The following is a 23867-nucleotide window of genomic DNA, read 5'->3' on the forward strand; positions in this document are numbered from 1 at the left end:
GAGAAACAGGAAAAAGAAATTACTATTGGTTGCACACAAAATCCTAAAATGAGTCATCATTCTGTTGACTATGGTGGACTACTCGCTGAGGGCGGTTGCCAGAGTCCTGGCTGCCACTACAACATAATATTAGAACACTGTTCTAAAATACATACTGAAGCAGTATTGCGAACACATTCATACCAAACAGCCCTATGAGTTTAGTTTAGGGGCTAAATTAGGTATTGGGGTTGGTTTAGAGTGCACAATATAGGTTTCAATTCATTGATAACTTCATAAAACCTCTCCATACCATTGATAACTGGTTTATCTTTACAAAACGCAAGGAAAAAGGAAAAGAATGCTAAAGCATAATAGCATATTACAACAAAAAAGGCAAAAAATTGGAATTTGGCAAACATAAACCACAAAATGTAGGTGACTCGAGAGATAAATGCTTAAGTGGAGCACAAATTGAAGAGACGGCAGAAGAACTTGTGGTTGGCGACTTCACTGGAGCTCCCAAGACGATTCTTGATCCATGATGCAAAATATCGCAACTCTTCATCCTCTAATGAATGGCCAAGGTCAGGATATGCCTGAAATTTTCAGAAAAGAAGTCCAAGTCATTGTCAGATCAATTCATCAAAATATTCAGGTTCTGAAGTCTGGAAGGGCAGAAAAACATGATGCAGAAAATACCTTGAATTCACATCTCATTCCAATTTGTTTTATAAGTTTATATGCATCCTGCCCAGCCTCAAATGGTACAAGTGTATCCACCTTTCCATGACACCATAGTATCGGTGTCTGCATAATTTGAACTCTTCGGATTAAAAAAATAAGAAGTTTTGTTCTATCATTCACATTAAAGAATAGGGTTAAGTATACTTGGCCCTCATAAACTATCACTGTTTTTCATATTCAATCTTTGACCTAGGAAAATTTTTAGTTCAGAGAATCTATGTAGTTACTTTTTTTTAGTTGAAACTACAATTTTTTAAGGGGGTTAAGTTTAATTATCCTTAAGAATATGCTTGCATTACTCGTTATAACTATTAGAAACATCATATTTCGAAGAACATTACACTTGACGCAGTATGTAAGGAATACAAGTGATCCTCATGGTCTAGGAACGTCAGCCAAATTTGGAACATATATCAAATCTAAAGCAGAGGACAGCTGCTCACACAAATGCATATGGGATCAATTCAACTAATTTATATTACTTGAAACACATGATTTTACTAAGTTTAAAAAGCTGCAGCAAATGCCAAGACAGGTTACAAATTGAAAATAGGACAAGATAAGATCTCAGTAAATTCATTAGTGCTTCAATGCACTGATCAGGTGATTATTTCATTTTCTTTATTCATACTAAATATTTTATTTAATTATTACTATCTATGTATGATCAATTCATCATATACTTGAGTTGAGAAAAATATATAAAAGTTTACTATGAATTTTACTCCTATTATTATCAGGGTTTTATTTCAATTATTGAATGGTCGATTAATATAAATTGTTGATAGACACCTCTCGGAAAAAATCATCTAAAGGCTGGCATAAAACATCTCCTGTAGGATACTAGATTAAGAATTAGTACTACACCAGATGAAATTAGAAAAAAGACAGAATTAAAAATGGTCCACATCAACCTATTAGTCCTAATTCTTTCCAAACAAAATTTAGCACTGTATTTTAGCTTTAATATTTTTTTATTCCTTAGATAACTTAGCCTCCTAAACAAAAAAAAGAACGTTGCTTCTGTCAGTGTATGCAATGATAAAAAATTTCAAATTTTACTGGATATGGAAGCATAAATTCACATTTGGCACATAAGGATGCAGTGTATGCAATTATAAAGTTATTGTTTGTGAATTTACTTTTAACAAACAAATAATTTAGTTCGTAAAATTTTCTATACATATGCATGTCAGTCTAACTGGGTAGGATTTAAATATCTTACATTTACTAATGTCTAGCAATCATGAACAAGTGAACCATGAATAAGAAATGCTAAATGATTAAAATAATATGTAAGTTCAGAATTTTAACGTTACACATGCATGGAACAAAGTTTCATGTAGTAAACAAAATGATATCTCAAATCTCATGACATCATAATTGGATTAATTAGCTATGGTGTTTGAAGAACGTTTTATATGAATGAATATGATATTCTTGCGTCAATCTTAGTACCAGATCAAATAGGGCCTCAGAAATAAACATGAAAATAACTTATTTTGGCCTTAATAGTTAATACTAATTTTAAAAGGAGTATATGCATTATGCACCTGAAATAAAATTGAGATGTTTAAGATATCAGTGCATAGCAACAAAAATCAACACCTTTGACTCATTGGAGGTATTAAAAGGTCAGGTGCGCTCAGGTGTGCCTTGAGTAATTTACCTTGAAAGTGAAAATGCATAGAGGGAATAGGCATCTCATCGTTATTATAACCAACTTACAAATGCAAGGAAGAACGAATAACACTCCTTGGACATGCGTCAGACACTTTAAAAATGTATCAGATATTTAAAAAATATAAAATAAAATTCGGACAATCATTGAACACATCGACTCTCAAGACACATTTTGGACACAGATTTACCATATGCTACAAAAAGGTGCAGAAATTTGTCCCAGAAATTTGTGGCAGAAATCGCTAGAAGGATGAAAGTAGTGACAACTCTAGAATCCTGTTTGTGGACGATTAAATTGCATGCAGGATAACAGTTTAAACTGAAGTTAAAAAGTTCACTTCAATAAAAGACTAAAAAAATGGAACCGATTAATAGAGAGGTAATATATAGTTGAGTTTAATAGGATTGGGCAAGAACTATAGTTAACTCAGAACTAATATTGAACAAACACGGCAACAAGCATCACCAAAACATCAAAATTGAAGTTTAGAAAGAGAATCTTTGTACCTAAGTATTCTATCAGAGATGACAAAATAGATCTTAAAATATGTATACCGTCATAGAAAATTTTCCAGTAAGTGGAACTAATCCACTAGATTCTGTAAATGACAAAAGTTTTTGGATAAAGCAAAACACTGATATTATGCAGGACTGCAAAAATTAAGGATGATTAATAGTTTCTTATAGACTGGGACACTGCGGACACAAAATGAGGAATAAGTGCCTGCCCATGTACATCAGCTTCGGTTGCAAGAACTTGGATATTGTTTTATTCACTTTCCGATTTGAAGGAATAAAAGCAAAGATGACTTCTACAGTACTATCTTCTATTCACTACAGCAGTAAAATTATAAGATCAAGCATCACAAGACAGAAAAAGCAAAGGTTTAATAACACCTATCGAAGTGATCAGATAAAGTGGAAACTTCGACGAAGATAAGCACCTTTCTTGCTTCAGATGAAACCCTCTTTGCCACTGGTGAACAAAAGGGAACAAATCCACTGAAGACTACACCTCCTCCCAAAGTTTTTGGATAGAGCAAAACACTTGCGATAGCCATGGCGCCTGCAAAATTGTAACAAGCTTTAACCACATGTCTTGTTTTTGGGACTACTAGTAATGCAACTTATTCCAAAGATAGAATACCTCCTTGGCTAAGTCCACAAATGAATATGTTCCCTGGACTTATTCCAGAGGCTATCTCCGCGTCAACAATAGCGTGGACATCATGGACAGCTTTAAGAACGTCATTCTCATCTCTCACAGATTTCTAGCAGAGGCAGTCTGTGTTAGAATACAACCGCTGGGTTTATGCATGTCGATCCACATACATTTGCGTATCTACCTAGACCTCACATTTGCAGGAGATACATTCAACAGAACATCATTCTTACATAATTTGTAAGCCATAATTTGATAGTATTCTTATTACATATTTTTTCTTCCAACTATTCGATTACAAAGACTTGATTACTAGGTGGTTTAGCTTGAAACGATCCCCATAAAAGAGAACAAATGTAAATTTGATGCTGAATATTTATCCAACATTTTCTTGAATAAATGAAACAAAGAAGCTTCGTTCTACGTTGCAACATCTGGGAAGAGATTTGATCCTTTAATTTCATATTACAGTCTTTATCCTATATTAAGTACATGAGAAGCATATGCATCCTGGGCATCTCAGCTAATATGTAGGATTTTACAGCAAGATGTGGGAATGTGGAAGAACAAATAACACTACGTGGACTCCAACACTATAAATTCTCTTGTTAGGCTCTTAGCACACTAACTCCCTATTATCAAGATTAAAATCACAATTTTGCATATGTAAATGGCATACTAGGCCCATAGTTATTAAATACTAACAAGCACCCATGAAGATGAACCAGAATTAATGCAATAAAATTGGTTCTAGATCCCAGTACCTCTTCTGCATCTCTCCTCCTAACCATGGATTCCTATAATACCTCAACTCAATGGAAATTAATGATATACAAGGTTCTCGAGATGACATTAGAAGATTCAGAACAACCACAACACAATTTCTACATGCAACTTAAAAGGACTCTTCGAGTCAGGAAAACCATAACAAGTACCTGGATATCTTCTAGCTCCACTTAAAAAGATCTCAGTTGTCATGGTTTGTTAGTAACAACTCACCAATTACTCTAAATTCTTAAGATGATTGTAACACCCCAAATATTAAGAAAAAACAAAAAAAAACCCCGTGATGCACGCGCCGAACGTGTGCGTCACAGGCGCCTGCCACTCTGCCCCCCCTCCTCCTCTTCTTCTTCTTCTTCCCCTTCCCTTGCCGTGCACGCCACTTTTCTCATCTTATCTCCTTCCCATCACCGCAGCCACCTCGATCCTCCCCCCATTTTTTTTCTCTTCCACCGCATTGCCTCTCTCCCTCTCTCTCGTGGCTGCCGACGCCGGAGCCGACAGCCTCGGAGTCGCCGAAGCCCCGGACCGAGAGCCTTCGAGCTTGCCGACCAACCCCCCCTCTTTTTCGGTAAGCCATCCTACCCCCCCTGCCATTAAATTCTGTAGTATAACCCTCCCCTCCCTCGCCATCGTCGGAGTCAACGGCGGCCAATGACCTCGTGTCTAGCCACCGATCCGAGGAGCTCCAGTGGAGGGAGAGAAGCCCACTCTGGGCTTCGGGCCCTCTTTGAGGAGAGGAGGCACCTCCACGGCTGCCGGCCATAGAGCACTGCCCGTCGCCGTTGGCCCTCCTCCTCCCCTCTTTCTTTTCGTTTCCCCTCTTTCCTTTTTCTTTCCCTTTTACCCCTTTCACTTACCCGTCGGTCTCGTGGCCACCGTCGGCCTTACGCTGCACCGCCGGCCTCGTGGCCGTGTCGTCGGCCTCGCGCTACGTCGCCGGCCTCGTGCCGCGCCGCCCGCAGCCCCGCAACCTCGTGGATCCCTCTCACCGCCTCGACCTCCTTCCATCGGGAGGAGATAGGGTGGAGGGGTGGGGGTTTAACCCCCACCCATTCCCCCCTTAGTGGTCTGCAGCCCACTAAGCTGGTTTTGGGGTGGGCTGCAGACCGCAGCCCACCAGCTCGGTCTGGGTGGGCTGCAGGGCGCAGCCCACCTAGCCTTGGATTCGGGTGGGCTGCAGGCTGCAGCCCATTAGCCCAATGTTGGGTGGGCTGCAGTCTGCAGCCCACTAATCCAACCTTGGTGGGCTGTGGTTGGGCCCCCAGCCCACCAAGGCTCTCTTGCTATTTTGGGTTGGGTTTGAACCTACCCATTGCCTCTAGCCTAACCCATTTGGGGCCATTTAGACCCTATAACTCTGTTTATCTTTTTCACCTGATTTGATTAGCCTGATCCCTCGTAATGATAACCTAGTATCATGTGAATTTTAGGACAACATAAGACTCGCCCTAAAAGACCCTTGACTCATGTACTTTACCAAACATAAATGCGCTAATAAGATAATTAATTCTATTAGTTCGCTAATCTTACGTATGGCGTTACTTGCGTGAATTCATAGGATTGACACCGCGTGAGGAGGATTTTGGGATTTCGGAGGAGCCAGCTAGCTAACGAGATTTACTTGACCAATGCACCAGCTATCTTCATGGACTTGATGAACCGAGTCTTCCGCCCTTTCTTGGATTGTTTCGTGGTGGTCTTCATTGATGATATCTTGATTTACTCTGCCTCAGAACAGGAGCACGAAGAGCATCTTCGGTTGGTACTGCATGTGCTTAGGAGAGAAAAGTTATTTGCTAAGTTCTCTAAGTGTGAATTCTGGCTGGAGGAAGTGGTGTTCCTTGGGCATGTGGTCTCAGGAGAGGGCATCCGGGTTGATCAATCCAAGATCACCGCTGTTCTCAATTGGAGGCAACCGAGTACGGTCTCGGAGGTCCGTAGTTTCTTGGGTTTGGCCGGATATTACCGACGTTTTGTGGGAGGATTTTCGAAAATTGCCAGTCCCCTCACTAAGCTAATCCGGAAGGATCAGTGTTTTGAATGGACAGCTGATTGTGAGGAGAGCTTCTAAGAGCTGAAGAGGAGACTTACATCTGCACCCATCCTTGTAGTTCCTCACAGTTGAAGAGGCTACCAGGTCTACTGTGATGCTTCATACTCGGGCTTGGGCTGTGTCCTCATGTAGGAGGGCGGAGTTGTCGCTTATGCATCCAGGCAGCTCAAGAACCATGAGCGGAACTACCATACCCACGACTTGGAGCTAGCAGCGGTAGTGTTCGCCCCTGAAGATTTGGAGGCATTATCTTTACGGGGAGAAGTGCAAGATCTTCATTGACCACAAGAGTTTGAAGTACCTGTTCACCCAGAGGGAGTTGAACATGAGACAACGCAGCTGGCTTGAGCTGGTGAATGATTATGACTGCACCATTAACTACCACCCTAGGAAGGCAAATGTGGTGGCATATGCCTTGAGCAGGAAGTCGATGGGGAACTTGACTAGTTTGATTACTCAGCAGCAGGACATCCTACGAGATCTGCAGAAGATGGACACACACATCATAGCCAAAGATGTGGGTGCTGGACTGCTGGCCCAGTTAACTGTGAGACCGACTCTAGCGGAGAGGATCAGAGTTGTGCAGGCAGAAGACCCCTATTTATTGCAAGTCCTCCAGCAAGTTCGAGACTCAGGTAAAAAGAGTTTTTGCCTTGATGGATTGGGAAGCCTGAAGTTTGGAGATAGATTCTGTGTACCTGACGTGGGCGGATTCCGTCGGGAGATTTTAGAGGAAGCTCACCAGACATCTTACAGTGTGCACCCTGGGGAGACGAAGATGTACCATGATGTTCGTAGATACTTTTGGTGGCCAGGATTGAAGAAAAGCATTGCAGAGTTTGTAGCTCGATGCTTGATTTGTCAGTAGGTCAAAATTGAACATCAGAGGCCGACTGGGACACTCAGGCCATTACCTATTCCTGAGTGGAAGTGGAAGCATATCACTATGGACTTTGTGGTGGGTCTACCGAAGACCTTGAAGAAAAAGGACTCTATATAGGGATTGTGGATCGATTGACCAAGTCAGCTCACTTCCTCCCAGTCAGTACCATTGATTCTATGGATCATCGAGCCACTTTATTTCGGGATGAGATCTTGGCACGGATAGGACCGGTTGCTTACCGGGTGGATTTGCCATCAGAGCTATCTCAGATTCATAATGTATTCCATATGTCAATATTGAGGAAGTACCTGTATGACCCGCCACATGTTTTGAGGGAAGAATCTATCCAGTTGAGAAAGGACTTGTCCGATGAGGAGCAACCAGTACGGACCATTGATAGATGCATGAAGACGCTCCAAAGAAGAGTCGTACCTCTGGTCAAGGTCCTTTGGCGGCATCATGGAGTAGAGGAAGCTACATGGGAGCCTGAGGAAGAGATTCAGTCTACCTACCCTCATTTATTTATCGATTTAGGTGCGTAATTTCGAGGGCGAAATTTCTTGTTGTTGGGGATAGTTGTAACACCCCAAATATTATTAAAAAAAAAAAAAAAAATCCCGTGACACAGGCGCCTGCCATTCTACCCCCCCTCTTCTTCTTCTTCTTCCCCTTCCCTTGCCGTGCACGCCACCTTTCTCATCTTATCTCCTTCCCATCACTGCAGTCACCTCGATCCTCCCCCCATTTTTTCTCCTCCACCGCATTGCCTCTCTCCCTCTCTCTCGTGGCTGCCAACAGCCTCGGAGCCGTCGAAGCCCCGGACCGAGAGCCTTCGAGCTTGCCGACCAACCCCCCCTCTTTTTCGGTAAGCCATTCTTACCCCCCTGCCATTAAATTCTGTAGTATAACCCCCCCTCCCTCGCCGTCGTCGGAGTCCATGGCGGCCAATGACCTCGTGTCTAGCCGCCGATCCGAGGAGTTCCAGTGGAGGGAGAGAAGCCCACTCTGGGCTTCGGGCCCTCTTTGAGGAGAGGAGGCACCTCAATGGCCGCCGGCCATGGAGCGCTGCCCATCGCCGTCGGCCCTCCTCCTCCCCTATTTCTTTTCCTTTCCCCTCTTTCCTTTTTCTTTCCCTTTTACCCCTTTCACTTACCCGTCGGTCTCGTGGCCACCGCTGGCCACGCGCTGCGCCGCCAGCCTCGTGGCCGTGTCGTCGTCCTCGCGCTGCGCCGCTGGCCTCATGTCGTGCCGCCCGCAGCCTCGTGGATCCCTCTCACCGCCTCGACCTCCTTCCATCGGGAGGAGATGGGGTGGAGGGGTGGGGGTTTAACCCCCACCCATTCCCCCCTTAGTGGGCTGCAGTAGTCTGCAGCCCACTAAGCTGGTTTTGGGGTAGGCTGCAGACCACAACCCACCAGCTCGGTCTGGGTGGGCTGCAGGGCGCAGCCCACCTGGCCTTGGATCCGGGTGGGCTGCAGGCTGCAGCCCATTAGCCCAATGTTGGGTGGGCTGCAGTCTGCAGCCCACTAATCCAACCTTGGTGGGCTGTGGTTGGGCCCCCAGCCCACTAAGGCCCTCTTGCTATTTTGGGTTGGGTTTGAACCTACCCATTGCCTCTAGCCTAACCCATTTGGGGCCATTTGGACCCTATAACCCTGTTTATCTTTTTCACCTGATTTGATTAACCTGATCCCTCGTAATGATAACCTAGTATCATGTGAATTTTAGGATAACATAAGACTCGCCCTAGGAGACCCTTGACTCATGTACTTTACCAAATATAAATGCACTAATAAGATAATTAATTCTATTAGTTCGCTAATCTTACGTATTGCGTTACTTGCGTGAATTCATAGGATTGACACCGCGTGAGGAGGATTTTGGAATTCCGAAGGAGCCGGCTAGCTGACGAGATTTACTAGAGAACCCCCCAGGCGAATAGAGTTATACAAACCTAGAATAACATAATTACAATCATTATACCTGTCATGACACTGTAGGAAATGTCGGTATTAATACATGCAGTTAGTACACCATGTTATATCTTGGCATATGCAGTCATTGATAACTTGCTCATCATAATATTATGAGAATGTTAATGTAGCATAAACATTAGTGTGATAATGCTTTACATGTATCCTGTATGGTATACCATTGCATAGATATATGATTGCTGTGAATATAGAATATAATGATCATGATGACTATAACATGCTTTATACACTCATAGACACTGCACCACTTCCACCTATCATTAGTAGTCGAATTCTGACTAGGCAGTACCCTTACTCACTCAGCCCAGGGTTAAGGGTAGAGTGTATCTTATATGACTATACTATTAGCGGCCTACACCTGAGGTCGGGAAGCTTATGTGGCATTTAGGTAGTTATACTGCACAGTCAGGACTAGATTATGATGATAGAAGAACATGATTGTGAGGCGGGGATATAACTCTAGCGGTACCCGACGACGCAGGGTTAGGGCGTCTGTTGATGAGCCGAGGGCTCCCGATTCTCCCGCCGAGGACGGTGATGATTTAGAGAGAATGAAATATGGGCTTACGACCGGGGTCCTTAGTCTAATGGCCACAGACAAGCGGTCACATGTAGTGTCGCTATACACGTGTATGTAACATTACCGCTAGATGTGTATATATCCCCTCTCGATGTATGAGATGATGGATGATTTTGTGATAGATGATTTTGTGATGGATGATTGTTTCTTGAGAGTATTTACCCTGTGTGGTGAATAGCTCGGTGAGCGATGATAAGTATGATTAATGCTTTGGTAGGCCTGAGATGACTAAACTGCTATTTTATTGCTATGCATAACATGTAAAACCTATGATTGAGATGTGTACGAATAAGAGATTGTGACTGGTAATCTTATCATGATACGTTTAGGAACTGACATGTTCCAGAATAGTGACTGGTAATCTTTATCGATTGCATTGATTTAGTAAGTTGTAGTAAGTCTTTTCAATAAGCATATCATTATCGTTAGCAAAAATAGGCATACATTGGATATACACATGTGATTTCATTATTTTAGATTGTATGGATCCTACTCGCTGGGCTGTAAGCTCACCACCTCGTGGTTGTATTATTTCAGAGCTAGGGGACGCAGGTGCGGGTAGCGAGGAGTAGCTGCTTTTCCTTTGCAGTATGTTTGTTAGTTGTGCTAAGCCCCTGCGAGGGCGTGATGATGGTGTTATATTTTGGACTTTAGCATTGTATTTTGGATATATATTTGGAAGGCTTGTTGTGGCTTGTGGACTTGTATCCGGACTCTTATAGTTGAGTTTATTTATGGTAAAATTGTGCTGTTGTGTGCCTTGTGAAATCCTTGTACTGACAGGTCATATGATGCACCGCGTGGGGGGATTTACCCATGCGGTTTACACGTGTATTTTGAGGTTTTGGTGTTTCACTTATACACTCACTTCTTTGGTTAAAAAACTTTAATTGGCCTAAGAAGTGCATTTAAAATTTAATGGATAGAGGTCTAACATTTAATACCAAATAAGCTAGGTGGGATTGGAATTCAATGCCTTCTGCTCTGAAGGCTTAAGTTTCTAAAACTTAAGTGCTTCAAGTCTATAGGTCGATCACCCTTTTCATTTTTTTCCTGTTTGGGAATGGTTTAATCAAATCTTAATTTTATAATCATGAAGAACTGGATATCACAATAGAGGAAAAAATTAGTACTGATCTATCTTCATAGAACCTTATAAGAAATTTCATTTCCTGATGTAAGAGTTCCTGCTTTTTATCGAGAAGAGAAATTGAGTTAATTTGGTGAATTTTAGCAGTAAATAGAGGCTTACGATGGGAGAAATATCTAAAATGCAGAACAAGCCTTTGGTTCCAAAATTTTGAGGTCATCCATAAGAAAAATTAGTATTTATTAAAGCTAGAAAAAGAAAAGCAAACAAAAGACTTTCCAAAATTATCTTTTTCTTATATTGAAATAGTTCAGCAGATTGGTTAAACTATGTTCATTTTATTTTGATCAAATTTTTATTGAAGAATAGGGTTTTCTTACCTTTTACGTGGTTTAGACTTTAGAGACTGAAGTAGTACTCACTGTTTTAATATAACAGACTAAAATTATTGTTTTCTAACTCCTACCTACATGTTGTCCAACAGGCAACAGTTTTCTGCAACCTCTCTTAGAATTTCATCTTCATATTTAGTTGATTGAAGCTCATGCACATTCTCATTGTCTGGCAAGTTGACATTAGTTAGTGCTGTGTAGTAATATTGGCATTGAAGGAAGCTCCAAGGTATTACAACTCTTTCCATACTCTCATTTGCTTAATCATTTATATCCCTAGCTTCAATTAGTAAGAATATATAGAAGAAAATTTCAAAAAGGAAAACGAAAAGTTTAGGACTTGTACAGTCTATGAAGCATGATAGTTGTAACGATATTAGCCTTGACCCTAGGTTGGGTTGAGGGGGAAGAGAAGAGTTCGGGAGAAAAATGTTTTGTATTTGTTTTATCATGAAAGAGGGAGCAAAGTCCTATTTATACAAGGTCATCATAAAATAAGATAAATGAATAATATATATATTATATCTAATAACTCCAATTATCTGCCCTCAAACTCATGGTGGATCATAAACCAAAAATTTGCTAACTAAATGCCCAAAGCATGGAAAGGGAAGAGACTTTGTATAGAAGTCAGCAATCTGCTCCTCATTGCTGAGGCGATGGAGAGAAATAATGTCAGCTTAGTACTCTTGACAAGTGTAGTGTATATCAACTTCAATATGCTTCATCCTCTCATGAAAAATAAAACTTTCAACAAGGTTTTTAACACTATCATTGTCGACATAAAGAGAGATTGGGAGAGGTAAGAGAACACGTATCACTAAGGAGACAACGAAGCCAAACAATCTCCTTTGTCGCCATACACATAGCACGATACTTTGACTCAGTATTAGAGAGAGACACCACATTCTGTTTCTTGCTATGCTAAAAAATTAAATAATCTCTTAGAAAAATGCAGAAGCCAGTAGTAGACTTTCAATCAGATCTGTCACTAGCGTAATCTACATCGAAATAAGCTCGCAGACCCAAGATGGAAGTCAATAGAATAAAAAGAGATTAAGAGATGGTGTCACGAAGATATCAAAGAATACATATAAGAGCGGCATAGTGGACAGATCAAGGAGCTTGCATGAACTGAGTAACAAGACTAACTGCATGAGAGTTATCAAGTCGGGTAATGGTCAATTAGACGAGTGCCCCTACCAACTGACGATATCTGGTGGATCTGGAAGAAGCTAACTATCATCGGGCTAAAGTTTCACATGAAGCTCAACTAGGGTAGCAATGGGACGAGTATCAATGATGGTGGCACGACAAAGAAATGCCTGTAATATACTTTTGCTAAAACAACAAAAAGCCATGGGATGACTAACTATTTTCAATACCCAAAAAGTATTGAAGAGAACCAAGGTCCTTCATCTCAAACTGACACTAGAAATGTAGTTGGAGAGAGTGGATACCGACTGAGTCATCTTTGGCAATAATAATATCACTGATATACGGAAAAAGAATGACCCAACCTTGAGCAGAAATTAATCATAGATGGCTCAGATGGACTCTCCTAAAATTCGTAGGCTGTAAGAACACTGCGAAATCGATCAAACCAAGCACGAGGGGCCTGCTTGAGCCCATAGATAGCTCAGCGCAGTCAACATATTTGACCTAAAGGAAGAGGGAAACTAGGTGGAGGATCTATGTATACCTCCTCATCATGGAGACCATGAAGAAACACATTCTTCACATCCATTTAATGTAAAGGCCACTGATGACTAGAAGCAACAATAAGAAGAGTGCGGATAGAAGTTATCCAGGCAACTAGAGCAAAGGTCTCCTTGTAGTCTATCCCGTACTTTTGAGTAAAGCCCCGAACAACTAGATGAGGTTTGTACATAGCTATGGATCTATCAGGTCAATACTTGACCTTAAGGATCCATTTACATCTGACAAGCACGATGTCTAGTGGACGAGGGACAACATCCCAAATATGCATCTACTGAAGGGCCTGAAGCTTATCTGTCATGACCTGCTGCCACTCTGAAACCTAGATAGCCTCACGATAAGACTTGGGCTGAAGGGTAGAGTGAATGGCTACATGGAAAGTGTAAAACTAGGGGGAGTATGTAGCGAAAGACATCATAAAGCCATACTAGTCAGGATAGTAATGCTCACGCTTTGGATAGCGACGAGTGGGTGCAGAAGACATCACTATAGAGGATGGGATGATCGGTGGGATACTACTAGAAGAGGAAGGCTCAACTGTAAGAGAGAGATACGACTTGTGAGTGTAGAAGTTTAGGAAGGTCGTCATAGGATAGGGATACTCCTCTGGAAGAATTAGAACCTCAGCAATAGAGCGGTCTGGAGAGGCAGATGAAAGTGATAGTTAAGGAGTGTCTATGGGTAAAGGAGTATCAGACAAGTGGGGAGCAAATGGTGGGGCTAAGGTAGGGATATCCAAAGGGACGAAGGATAGGATAGGTGTAGAGAGATCCAAAAATAATAAGTCTGAGGGAGCCAATGTATCGGAGGTGAAGAATGATATCTCTTCCAAAAATGTGGCATGGCATGATATCCTAAGTCGATGAGCATAAGTGTCATAATAACGATAACCTTTATGCTCAAGACTATATCCTAGAAAGATGCATTTAGCTGCTCGAGGGGACAACTTGTTGCATTCACCGGGAGGAAGAAGAACAAAGTAGATGCATTCAAAGACATGAAGATGACCATAAGATGGTAAAGTACCATAGATACGCTCATACGGGGTCACACCATTAAAGACTGAAGATGGAGTTCAATTGATTAGATAAAGTAAGACAACTCATGGAATCTGTTGTAGGGGTAATGTAGCCAATGTGAGAGATGGGATAATGGGTCCCATCAACTATGTGAACATGATGGGTTCTCGTACCAAAGGTAGGCTACGCAACGATTCCTTTAAGATCTGGATGTATTATATGAATCAGTCCGCACAACTGTGGGAGAATATTCGTTCCTGTAGTTAGAAAATTACGAAACTAAGTGGATTATATTCGTAACTTCCTGATCTACAACTTTCGTATTTACGTCCTTGACAGATTCGAACTGAAACTGGGACGAAAATACGGAATAACGTGGATAATGGTAGTGGTGACGGATGGAGTGGATGTTAGGGTTATGGATCGGTATGGAGATGAAGGTGGATTGTGGATATGATTAAGGGATATAGACGAAGGGAACGAAGAGGTCAAGATCCCAAAGAAGGGGGGTGGCTCGACAGACGAGGGAGATTAGAAGTTAGAAGAAACCTTACCAATGGTGGAGGTGGAAGGATGGTAAAGAGAGAGGAGGGAGATTAGGGTAGAAAGATGAGAGGCAAGAAATCAATATTCCAATAACATGATAAATTTGGCTGCCATCCACATATATATAGAGATTAGCCAACAAGTCCTAAAACAATAAGTAACCTTAATTTTATAAGATTCCCGCCTATCACGTTCAAATACGCCCGATTGTGTTCAAACGCACAAAAAGCGTTCTCTGTATGTGTGAACGCGATGCGGGCGTTCGAACACACATTACGCGTTCTCTGTATTTGCAAACCTGATGCAGGCGTTCGCAAGGGCGTTCGAACGTGACCTCTTCTACGTTCGAATGCGATCTACAGAAATTTTATTTTAATAAAAATAAATAACTAATGCAATAAGAAGATATCCTAACTAAATGTATCAGAACATGAAAAGAGTGATAGAAGCAAGGGTGAGGCTAGTAAAGATGGAAGAGTCACCGATCATATGATCAACATATTGATGTAGCCTTAAGATGACAAAAGATGCCAATACAGGGGAAGATAACTAAATACACAAATCCATTCTCAAAGAGAAAATATAGGGCTTCTCCTTTTTCATTCCACCTACATTTTCCAAACTAATAAAGGTAAAAGATAACTCGTGAATCCATAAAAAAAAGAACATCAAACCTACTTAGTTATTATAGAGAGAGGAAGAAGAAAACCCACCTAGAATGTGGTGGTAAAGAAAGCGTGGAGATTATAACAAAAGAAAAAAGGGAGAAGAGAAAAGAAGAGATAAACTTGGAATCCTATACAAAATATTATTTTTCAATTTTTCATGATTTTTTTCTTCATTTTCGGAATTCCCATCACCTCTATAAAAAGAGACAAAAATTACATTAGATCATAACTTAAACTTATCAGAATCTTTCCTAGTCTAATCTATAACTAAACTAGGACTCTTTCAACTTAATAATCAACCAAATAGAACTTATAAAACTTATCTTAAAACAAACTAAATCTCTTGCAATTTAGGAGTTTAGCCAAATATGACACTCCAAAAATAAATCTAATTTTTAGATAAAAATGCATCCAAAAAAAATGAAAATCTAATTCCCATCACATCTATTGGAAAGGTTATGTAGTATATATATATATATATCAACATATTACGGAAATAGCAAAAACAAATAAAAGCTTGTTTATGTAATTATATTTGAAACTCTAATATATTTTTCTTATAGGCTCCATATCGGGAATGTAGTTTGGATTGATTTTTAAACAAATATTATCGTATAAAAGACTTTAACTATTAGATAACTAGATGAGCCAAAAACTTTTGTTAAGTAATATGTAACAATGTATATCATACATTTGAGAATAGCCATTATGCTTAAACAATTAAAATGTACAAAGCTTATAATGAATAATATGTTCTTAGAAAATAACGTAAAGATGTCCTTGGAAAATAAAGTCTATATTGAAGGATATTAAGCAGATGACTGTTTGAGTTGCATTTAATATCAGTCACTATTTTAGAGAAGGAAATTATTGTGCTGATGCTTTAGCTTCTTAGAGTATTAATCATAAGAAAAATGCATTCTTAACAGATCCTACCCACCTCCCGCACAAAGCAAAAGGTGATTGTATCTTGGATAAAATTCAGATGCTTGAAATTATATTATCATTTTTTTTTCAATCAAACTTTCAAGCTCAATTTTAAAAGACTATAGCCGGTAAACATGCAGACAAGAGATTATGTAGTGCCTAAGCTAACGCCCAAAGTTCAAGATTGTTAGAGAATAAATAAAAATTTAATATTTAGATAATAAGTTAAAATTAATACCTATAATTTAAAAAATATATTAATGCATTCTCATTAAGAACTATAGTAAGCTATTATAATCCATGAAATCATCAACTTGTACAATAATTTTGAGTTTCAAAATCAATCTACGTATTAAAATATAATATGAGATACTAAGATGGTTGGTCACCTAGGCAAGATCTAAGGAAGACCAGTTATATATTATCTAAGTTGGGAGCCTAGGCGTTAAAAGCCAGAGTTTTCTGAAAAATAATACTTTTAAAATTCAGCTGCTTTTTTATCTATTCTGATATTTAGGCCTAATTTCTATTCCTGTTGTTTAATTTATAGTGAGTCATTATAGAGTTATTTTTATCTTTTCTGCTGTTTGGTAAGAGGGAAGGGTATATCCTGCTCTTTTCTTATGTAAGCCATAGTAGAGCGGCTTACCTCTACAATCTTATCTAAAAGATACTAACAAAAATCCAATTATGTATTATTCAAATTACTAATTAGTGCGAAGCTTGACACCATCTGCCACATTATTGAAGATTTATATATATTATCAATACCCTAAGAATAATATTGTAATTATAGGTGTTAAATTAAGCCTATTAAGGCTAAGTGGCTAACTTATATTAGACCTATTTTCTACCTTTTCTTGTTAAATATGGGCTTTTATTTATTATATGTTTTGGTTTAGAAAGATTATCATGCTCCACCCCCCCGGAGAACTCAGGTTGCACTTTGGTTGGCTTTCTCTTTTTTTTCCAATTTTATCTGACTTGACTCAGCTTGCTCATAAGAACAACTGCAAAATCCTTCACTGCCACAACTCTTGATGAGCCTGCTTCAACTAATGAAAGTGATTCAGTAAAAATAAAAGTAATCTCACTGAAAATTGGATTATCAAAACCTCATAAAAATGGCAATGCGAAAATGAACATTTGTTTCTGACAGCCATGTGCGCAGTAAAGTAGAACAATATCACAAAAAAATAACTTACCGAAGTAATTGGTGAATTTGAAATGTCAAACCATGAATCCATAATAGCACCACCTACAAGGTGAGACCATTAGAAAGATCAGCTCTTTCACATTCCATATATGTTGCAAACAATCAGCAGTAATATCTGAAAACTTTTTCTTTTTCTGCTTCAGTTGGCAATGTCTCTAGTGCATGGAAATGCTTTAGACACGAAAAAGGACCTAAATGCCTGTAGACGTCTGGGTGTTTGTCATGGTAGGGTTGAAAAGGTTAAATTGGCCCCTTCTGCCACCAATTTTTACATGATTTTCTCTCTATCTCCTAGCATATCAGTTGTCAGCACATCTGCCAAGGTCGAGGATATTTGAGGGGATTTGTAGTAGTGCTCATCATCCAAAAACTCAAAAAATGAACCTTATTCAGCTTGCAAGAAGCAAAGAGAGAACAGGATATTTTTCAAATATGGTTGAAAGTTTCGCAAGAACATGTAGAGAGATTCTTCCTTATTGCAAAGATGAAACTAAAGTGGACAAAGACAAACAACTTGGATACAATTGCAAGTAATCATGATGTAAGCTATCTCTCGCAATCATATTTAAATTACAGATTTACAAGTCCAAAGATACTTGGCCTAAAAAAACATGATGGAATTTTCACTAAAGATTATGATGCTTACTTGAGAAACAGACACAAAAGAATGCCTATTGTTATTCTTTTGGAATTTGCAAGTTGAACAAGGAAACTCAGGGTCTAAGGATAAGTGAATGAAAATATTATCGGTTAGGAAACATCCAATCTGACAGAAATTGGGGTGACACAACCGAAGCAGCTCATATACTAATAGAAGAAACTTTCAACAACAACACCATAAAGGAGGGTCCCAGTAACATTAATCGAGGGAGCAAAATTTGACAAACCTTACATTCATTACTAGATAAGCTACTTTCATAACCCAAACGTATGCAAGGGTTCAAGAGGATAGCCTTACCATCAGACTAAGTGCTCATATCTTCTAATATGTTAGCTCATCCAAAAGTCTCTAGATTTAGAATGAAATTTTCCATAAAATTGGGGCAAAATTAATCTCCAGTTCATTATTTGAAATTTGATAAGCTCAAAAGTAAAATGCATAAAAAACTACAATTGATGAAAATTGAGGGCTTATCTTTTCAAGGCTCATTTTATACAAATTACAGCAATTCTCAACCAACTCTGATCCAAAGTTTCAAGGTTAGAAATTGATATTCTATTTGCAGAACAGGAGAAAGTGTGTTTATAAATGAAAAACAAGCAATAGTGTCTCTTATGCAATATACATATGAATATATAATCTTCATTGCACAAATTAAAGTGAAAAGGGACACGAAAAACATGCCTGCCCTTACCATTACCAGCCTCAGTACGGCAATCCTTGATTTGTAATAACAAATGCTGGTTTGAGATTATTAACCTTACCAAATCTTGATTTGCAATAACAAATGCTGGTTTGAGATTATTAATCTTACCAAATCTGAATATCTAAAAGAAATTTCCCTTAGAAGTTCACCAAACTTCCAAACTCATAAGTTAACTACAGCTTATGCTTTTTAGAGATCATTTATCCAAAATCAGAAAATCCTACTAAAGATCTGCTGTAAAATCTAAAACATTTATATAATGAGCATCTATTCTAGAAGACTTTGCATCTTGTAATAGCAGAAGATAACTAAAGCATAGGCAGAAATGAGCTAATTGTGTTGATTTAAGATTCAAGCATCATTGTTGGACCAAAATTATAAGAAGTATGGCTTTTGTTCTCCACAGCGAAATAACCAATGAAGAACAATTCCGGAGCAAATCTTGCACGGTGCAAGGCTGCTATCATCCAATGCTTCACGCGATCCATGCAGAAAAAGTCATCACAATTCCAAATGCCAAGGAGTATCAAACCAAGGATTTGAGTTTCGGCCGATCCCGATCTAGGCCGAAACCGACTCGGTTTCGGCCTGGTCTGCTGCTGTCAGCAGCAGTAGAGAGAGAGGGAGAGAGAGGAAGGGAGAGAAAATGAGAGAGAGAGGGAAAGAGCAAGAGAGAGAGTGAGAGAGTGAGAGAGTGAGAGGAAAGATTAAAAAAAATGGGGCATGAGAGAGAGAAAATGGAAGAGAGAGTGGGAGAGGGAAAGATTAAAAAAAAAAGGTGAGAAAGAAAGAGAGAAAAAGATAAAAAAAAGAATATGGGAGACAATGAATAGAAAAGAAGAGAACGAGAAAAAGATATTTTTACTTTTTAGGCTTTATATGTGAGTAATTATTATTTCTTATTTTCTTATAATTTTTTCTAAATTTTTATACATTTTTAATAATATTTAGAATTTTATTTAATTAAAATAATCCGATCCGATATAGGCAGCCGATACAGCCGATACGGCCGATACAACCGATACGTATCGTTTTTTCGGACGGCCGATCCCGATCCCGATACCGATTTTTGGAACCTTGTATCAAACACTCACGGGGTTACAAAATAGCTAGTTTTGCATTAGCAAACATCAGAGTTTCCTTCAATGAATTGCAAGAATATTGCTTTACCGTGGAATTTGATTTCGCATGTCTATTTGTATTGACTGCTAAATTTAGTTTGTTAATGTTACAGATAGCCTCTATTTATTTGCAATTTAATGTAATTGCTAAGATAGAGACAAGCCCAAATTTCCTTCCATAATGTACTTAGATCATCACAATGTGCATGTTATCCATCCAGATAAATCGAAAAAATGTCACCAGTTTGATTTCATACCAGTTACGTTAAATCTATCTATTTTTGTGGTTGACAACATCTTACAGTCTCTACGTTTATCAAACTTAAAACATCTTTTCTTCCAGTGGAGGAAAAGTGAGAGGCGTTGTATGATGAATTGATTTGCTTTCCAAAATGTCCAATTCACCGTAGACTAGTGCAATCGCCAGGGCCTAAAGAATTAGGCATTAAATTATTCAAAATCGATGTGAGATCCGTCGAGTAGACCTTTCAGACATTTCAACTTTCCGTCAAACCAATCTCTCATTGGATCCAAAAAGAGATCAACAAATATTTTTTTTTTAAAATGTATACATGGAGACATTCCAGAGAAAATAGAAACAAAGATAAAGGATTTGGTGCAAAAGACTCACGGTTGCAAGTGACTGGAGCGGAAGGAGCAGTGGGGAAGGCCCACTTCGTGTTCTTGAACTCGGGAGCCGAGAAGAAGTTAGTGATAGGCTCGTTTGCTGGGCCGCTGTCGCCCAAGCCGTGGAGCCAAAGGATGAAGCTGTCCGCCATGAATGATTAGGATGTTTTGGGAGAGATGAGAGCGAAGGGCTCGCGAGGTGGGGGAAGGATGCGAAAGGGAGGGTGTCTTGAAGAGGAGGGAAGTGGAGAGGGTGTCTTCCTCGACGACTTTGACTAGAACGTTGGAAGATTGTATTTCCAATCTCTCGTAATTAGGTAAGTATATACCAATAAGGTCATAAGTTTAGGTTATCTCTAAATAATTTATTGTCTATATTATTTGGGTGTTAGGTGGTTTTGCTTGGAAGAGTGACTTGGAGCTTACACCTATCTGTCTAAGAATTTAGTGAGGCCTAAATGTATTTGTATCATAGAAGATTAGCTCTTTGTCTAGTTCTTATCTAGCATTTGTACTCATAAGTGATAAAAAAAAAAGTAATAATGTAAATATTTGTGACCCAGTCAGTTTGCAAAATTCCATCTAAGTTGCATGGTTAAATGGTTGAACTACTAGGTCCGTAGACTTTTAACGGCCCAATTGTGTTTCCGATCCTATAACCAAATTGAACTGACTTGATGGTCAGTTCAACAGTTTATATGTGCGACCACTTGGTCCAACCCAGTTCTAATAATTATGGCTTAAATAGTTATTATCAAAACTCAAGAAGTCTAGCACGATTTCTAATTGTGTAGTGTCATCAATACATTGATCACACAAAAGGCATAACAAAGCTTGCACTGTCTTTTCGCACTTAAGTGCACAGCATGTCGTTGGTAATGATTCTACAATAGTGCCACAAATTCAAATATGACAACAACGATTATATCCAAAAGAGAGCATAAATACTATAGAATTCGAGCATGTGCAAGTAAAGCTATCAAATGGGAATAATTAACGTGTTAGCGCGAATCCCACCCTATGAGATCGGCACATTACAAATGTATTAGAATACCAAATAATCAAAGATCACAACGAAATTGATTCTAATACCAATAGGATATCACACGGTGTTGCTGCTCTAAGCTTTAGGCATCTTGATCATTATGAGTTTTGCCAGAGATATTTCACTAAAGAAATATATTTAACTACATATTCAGACTCAATTCCACCTACCGTATCAAGGGAATTTTGGCCACCGGGTCTATCGAATGAGATTGAAATGCTACCTCTCTTAGTGAGACTTCAACTTGGTCAGAAGCGAAAGAAAAGGAAACCGTCGTAGTGTGAAAATCAAGGAGTATGGAGGAATAAGTGCTTGAATTGTAAAGAACTGGGACACAACTCTAGGTCTTGCACGAATCCCTAAGTAATTTGTAGTGGAAGCTTACAGTCACCTACTACAGCGTATCAAACTATTTAAATGTGCATGTGTTTATTTTTGTGTGTCTTTGATGTGTTTTGGAATCAATGTGTTTTATATATAATGTGTAAGGTTCTTAAATTTGTTTTATACATGATATGTTTAGGTTCCACACATGTTTGCCATAGACATGATGTGATTAAGTATCAATTGTTTACTAGTATACGAATTGCTTCAAACATATCAACAAAGTTTATAAGTTAAGTATGAATTCTTTTGGCATAACAATGAATTTTACCAATTTTCTATATAGGTTAAGCAGAAAGATAGTTTATCTATAAGTACAAATTTTGCTTTAAACATATGAAAAATCAATTGTTTTACTAGTGTTTAAGATGCTTCAAACATATCAAGAAAGTTCGTAATTTAAGTATGAATTCTTTTAGCATAATAACGAATTTTACCAGTTTTCTATATGTGTTAAGTAGAAAGATAGTTTATTTGTAAGCATGAATTTTGCTTTAAACATATGAAGGATCAATTATTTTACCAGTGTTCGAGATGCTTCAAACATATTAAGGAAGTTTGTAATTTAAGTATGAATTCCTTTGGCATAACAACAAATTTCACCAGTTTTCTATATATAGGTTAAGTAGAAAGACAATTTATCATTAAGTATGAATTTTGCTTCAAACATATCAAGGATCAATTGTTTTACTAGTGTTCGAGATGCTTCAAACATATCAAGGAAGTTCGTAATTTAAGTACGAATTCCTTTGGCATATTACCGAATTTAAGTAAGATGTTTCAAACATATCATGTCATAGTTTAAGAACGAATGTTATTAGGAGAAGTACAAAATTTCACTAGTTTTGTCTATAGTTTAAGCAGAAAGACACTTATCATTAAACACGATAATAAGAAAAAATATTGAAATAATAGTAATCATCAGAGGAAGAGCCAAGCTAATCATAAGGATCTTCGCAAACTATGAACTGCCTATCGAAATGACAATAGGCTGCATGTTATATGTGTTTCTTGGCTGGGATATAAAGAATATTTTATAAATTATTAGCTTTGAGAAGAGCTGAAATATATCTAAAATGAGCATAATACTTACAAATATTACCGACTAATCTTGTTAACGTGAACCAATTCATGGTATAGCTTCTCTCTTTTCTGGATGAAATTCGTTGACACATTCTTCATCTTCATCTCCTTGATACAATTTGGACTTCACCGATGTCGTCTCGAGCATGGATACACTTTAGGAGTGTCTTTCTTTCTTATTTTAATGTTTAATTTCCAAGAAAATAAGTTTTCTGTAAGTCGCGTTCAAACGCGAGTGGAGTGCTTGTGAACGCGGTTGTGAACACGGTTGTGAACGTGGTTGTGAGAGTGTGCATTGTGCGTTCGAACGTCGCGTCCGAATGCACTGTGAACGCCTGCATCGCGTTTACAAATCCAGAGAAGTGGGAAATAGGCACATTCGATCACGCGTTCGAACGCCTACAACGCGTTCAAACGCCTACATCGCGTTCACAAATCCAAAGAAGCGCGAACTCAGTGCGTTCGAACGCGGTTGACAAAATTGTATTGTTTATAGTTAATTTTGAGTTGTTTGGTTAGCCTCTAAAAGGGATGTGGATGGCAACCAGAGGTCATTATTGAATAATTGAGTTTTGCCTTACCTCCTTCATCTTTTTCGCTCTCGTTCTCTCAATCCCCGGCTATGCCGCTTCTCACCTCCCTTGACCGGCTAATCACCCTAAAACCTTAGAGGCGGCCCTCTCCTCCCCCTTCTTCCAATCTATCCAACACTTGCCCTAAACCTTCCATCAACCATAACCCTTCCACCACCACTTTTCATCGGTGCCACCCCATTAATGCTGGTTCGTCTCCAACC

General features: G+C 39.0%; 1 protein-coding gene across 2 annotated transcripts; it reads right to left on the reverse strand.

Moving 5' to 3' along the window:
- Positions 1 to 240: 240 nt before the first annotated feature.
- LOC140766650 (probable carboxylesterase Os04g0669500) lies at positions 241 to 20847 on the reverse strand. 2 transcript variants are annotated; one of them, XM_073106154.1, is made up of 6 exons: positions 20564 to 20847; positions 17434 to 17486; positions 3557 to 3680; positions 3354 to 3475; positions 682 to 789; positions 241 to 578 (listed from the first exon to the last, which is right to left on the reverse strand). In XM_073106154.1, the coding sequence occupies exons 1-6, from the start codon at positions 20709 to 20711 to the stop codon at positions 438 to 440; spliced, it is 696 nt and encodes a 231-aa protein (XP_072962255.1). In that variant the 5' UTR covers positions 20712 to 20847; the 3' UTR covers positions 241 to 437. The 2 variants fall into 2 exon arrangements, with proteins under 2 accessions (XP_072962255.1, XP_072962256.1); XM_073106155.1 differs by lacking the exon at positions 682 to 789.
- Between the last annotated feature and the right edge of the window lie 3020 nt (positions 20848 to 23867).

This window comes from Typha angustifolia, chromosome 9, assembly GCF_048772165.1.
Source record: "Typha angustifolia cultivar Huaian chromosome 9, ASM4877216v1, whole genome shotgun sequence".
Classification (NCBI taxonomy): Eukaryota; Viridiplantae; Streptophyta; class Magnoliopsida; order Poales; family Typhaceae; genus Typha; species Typha angustifolia.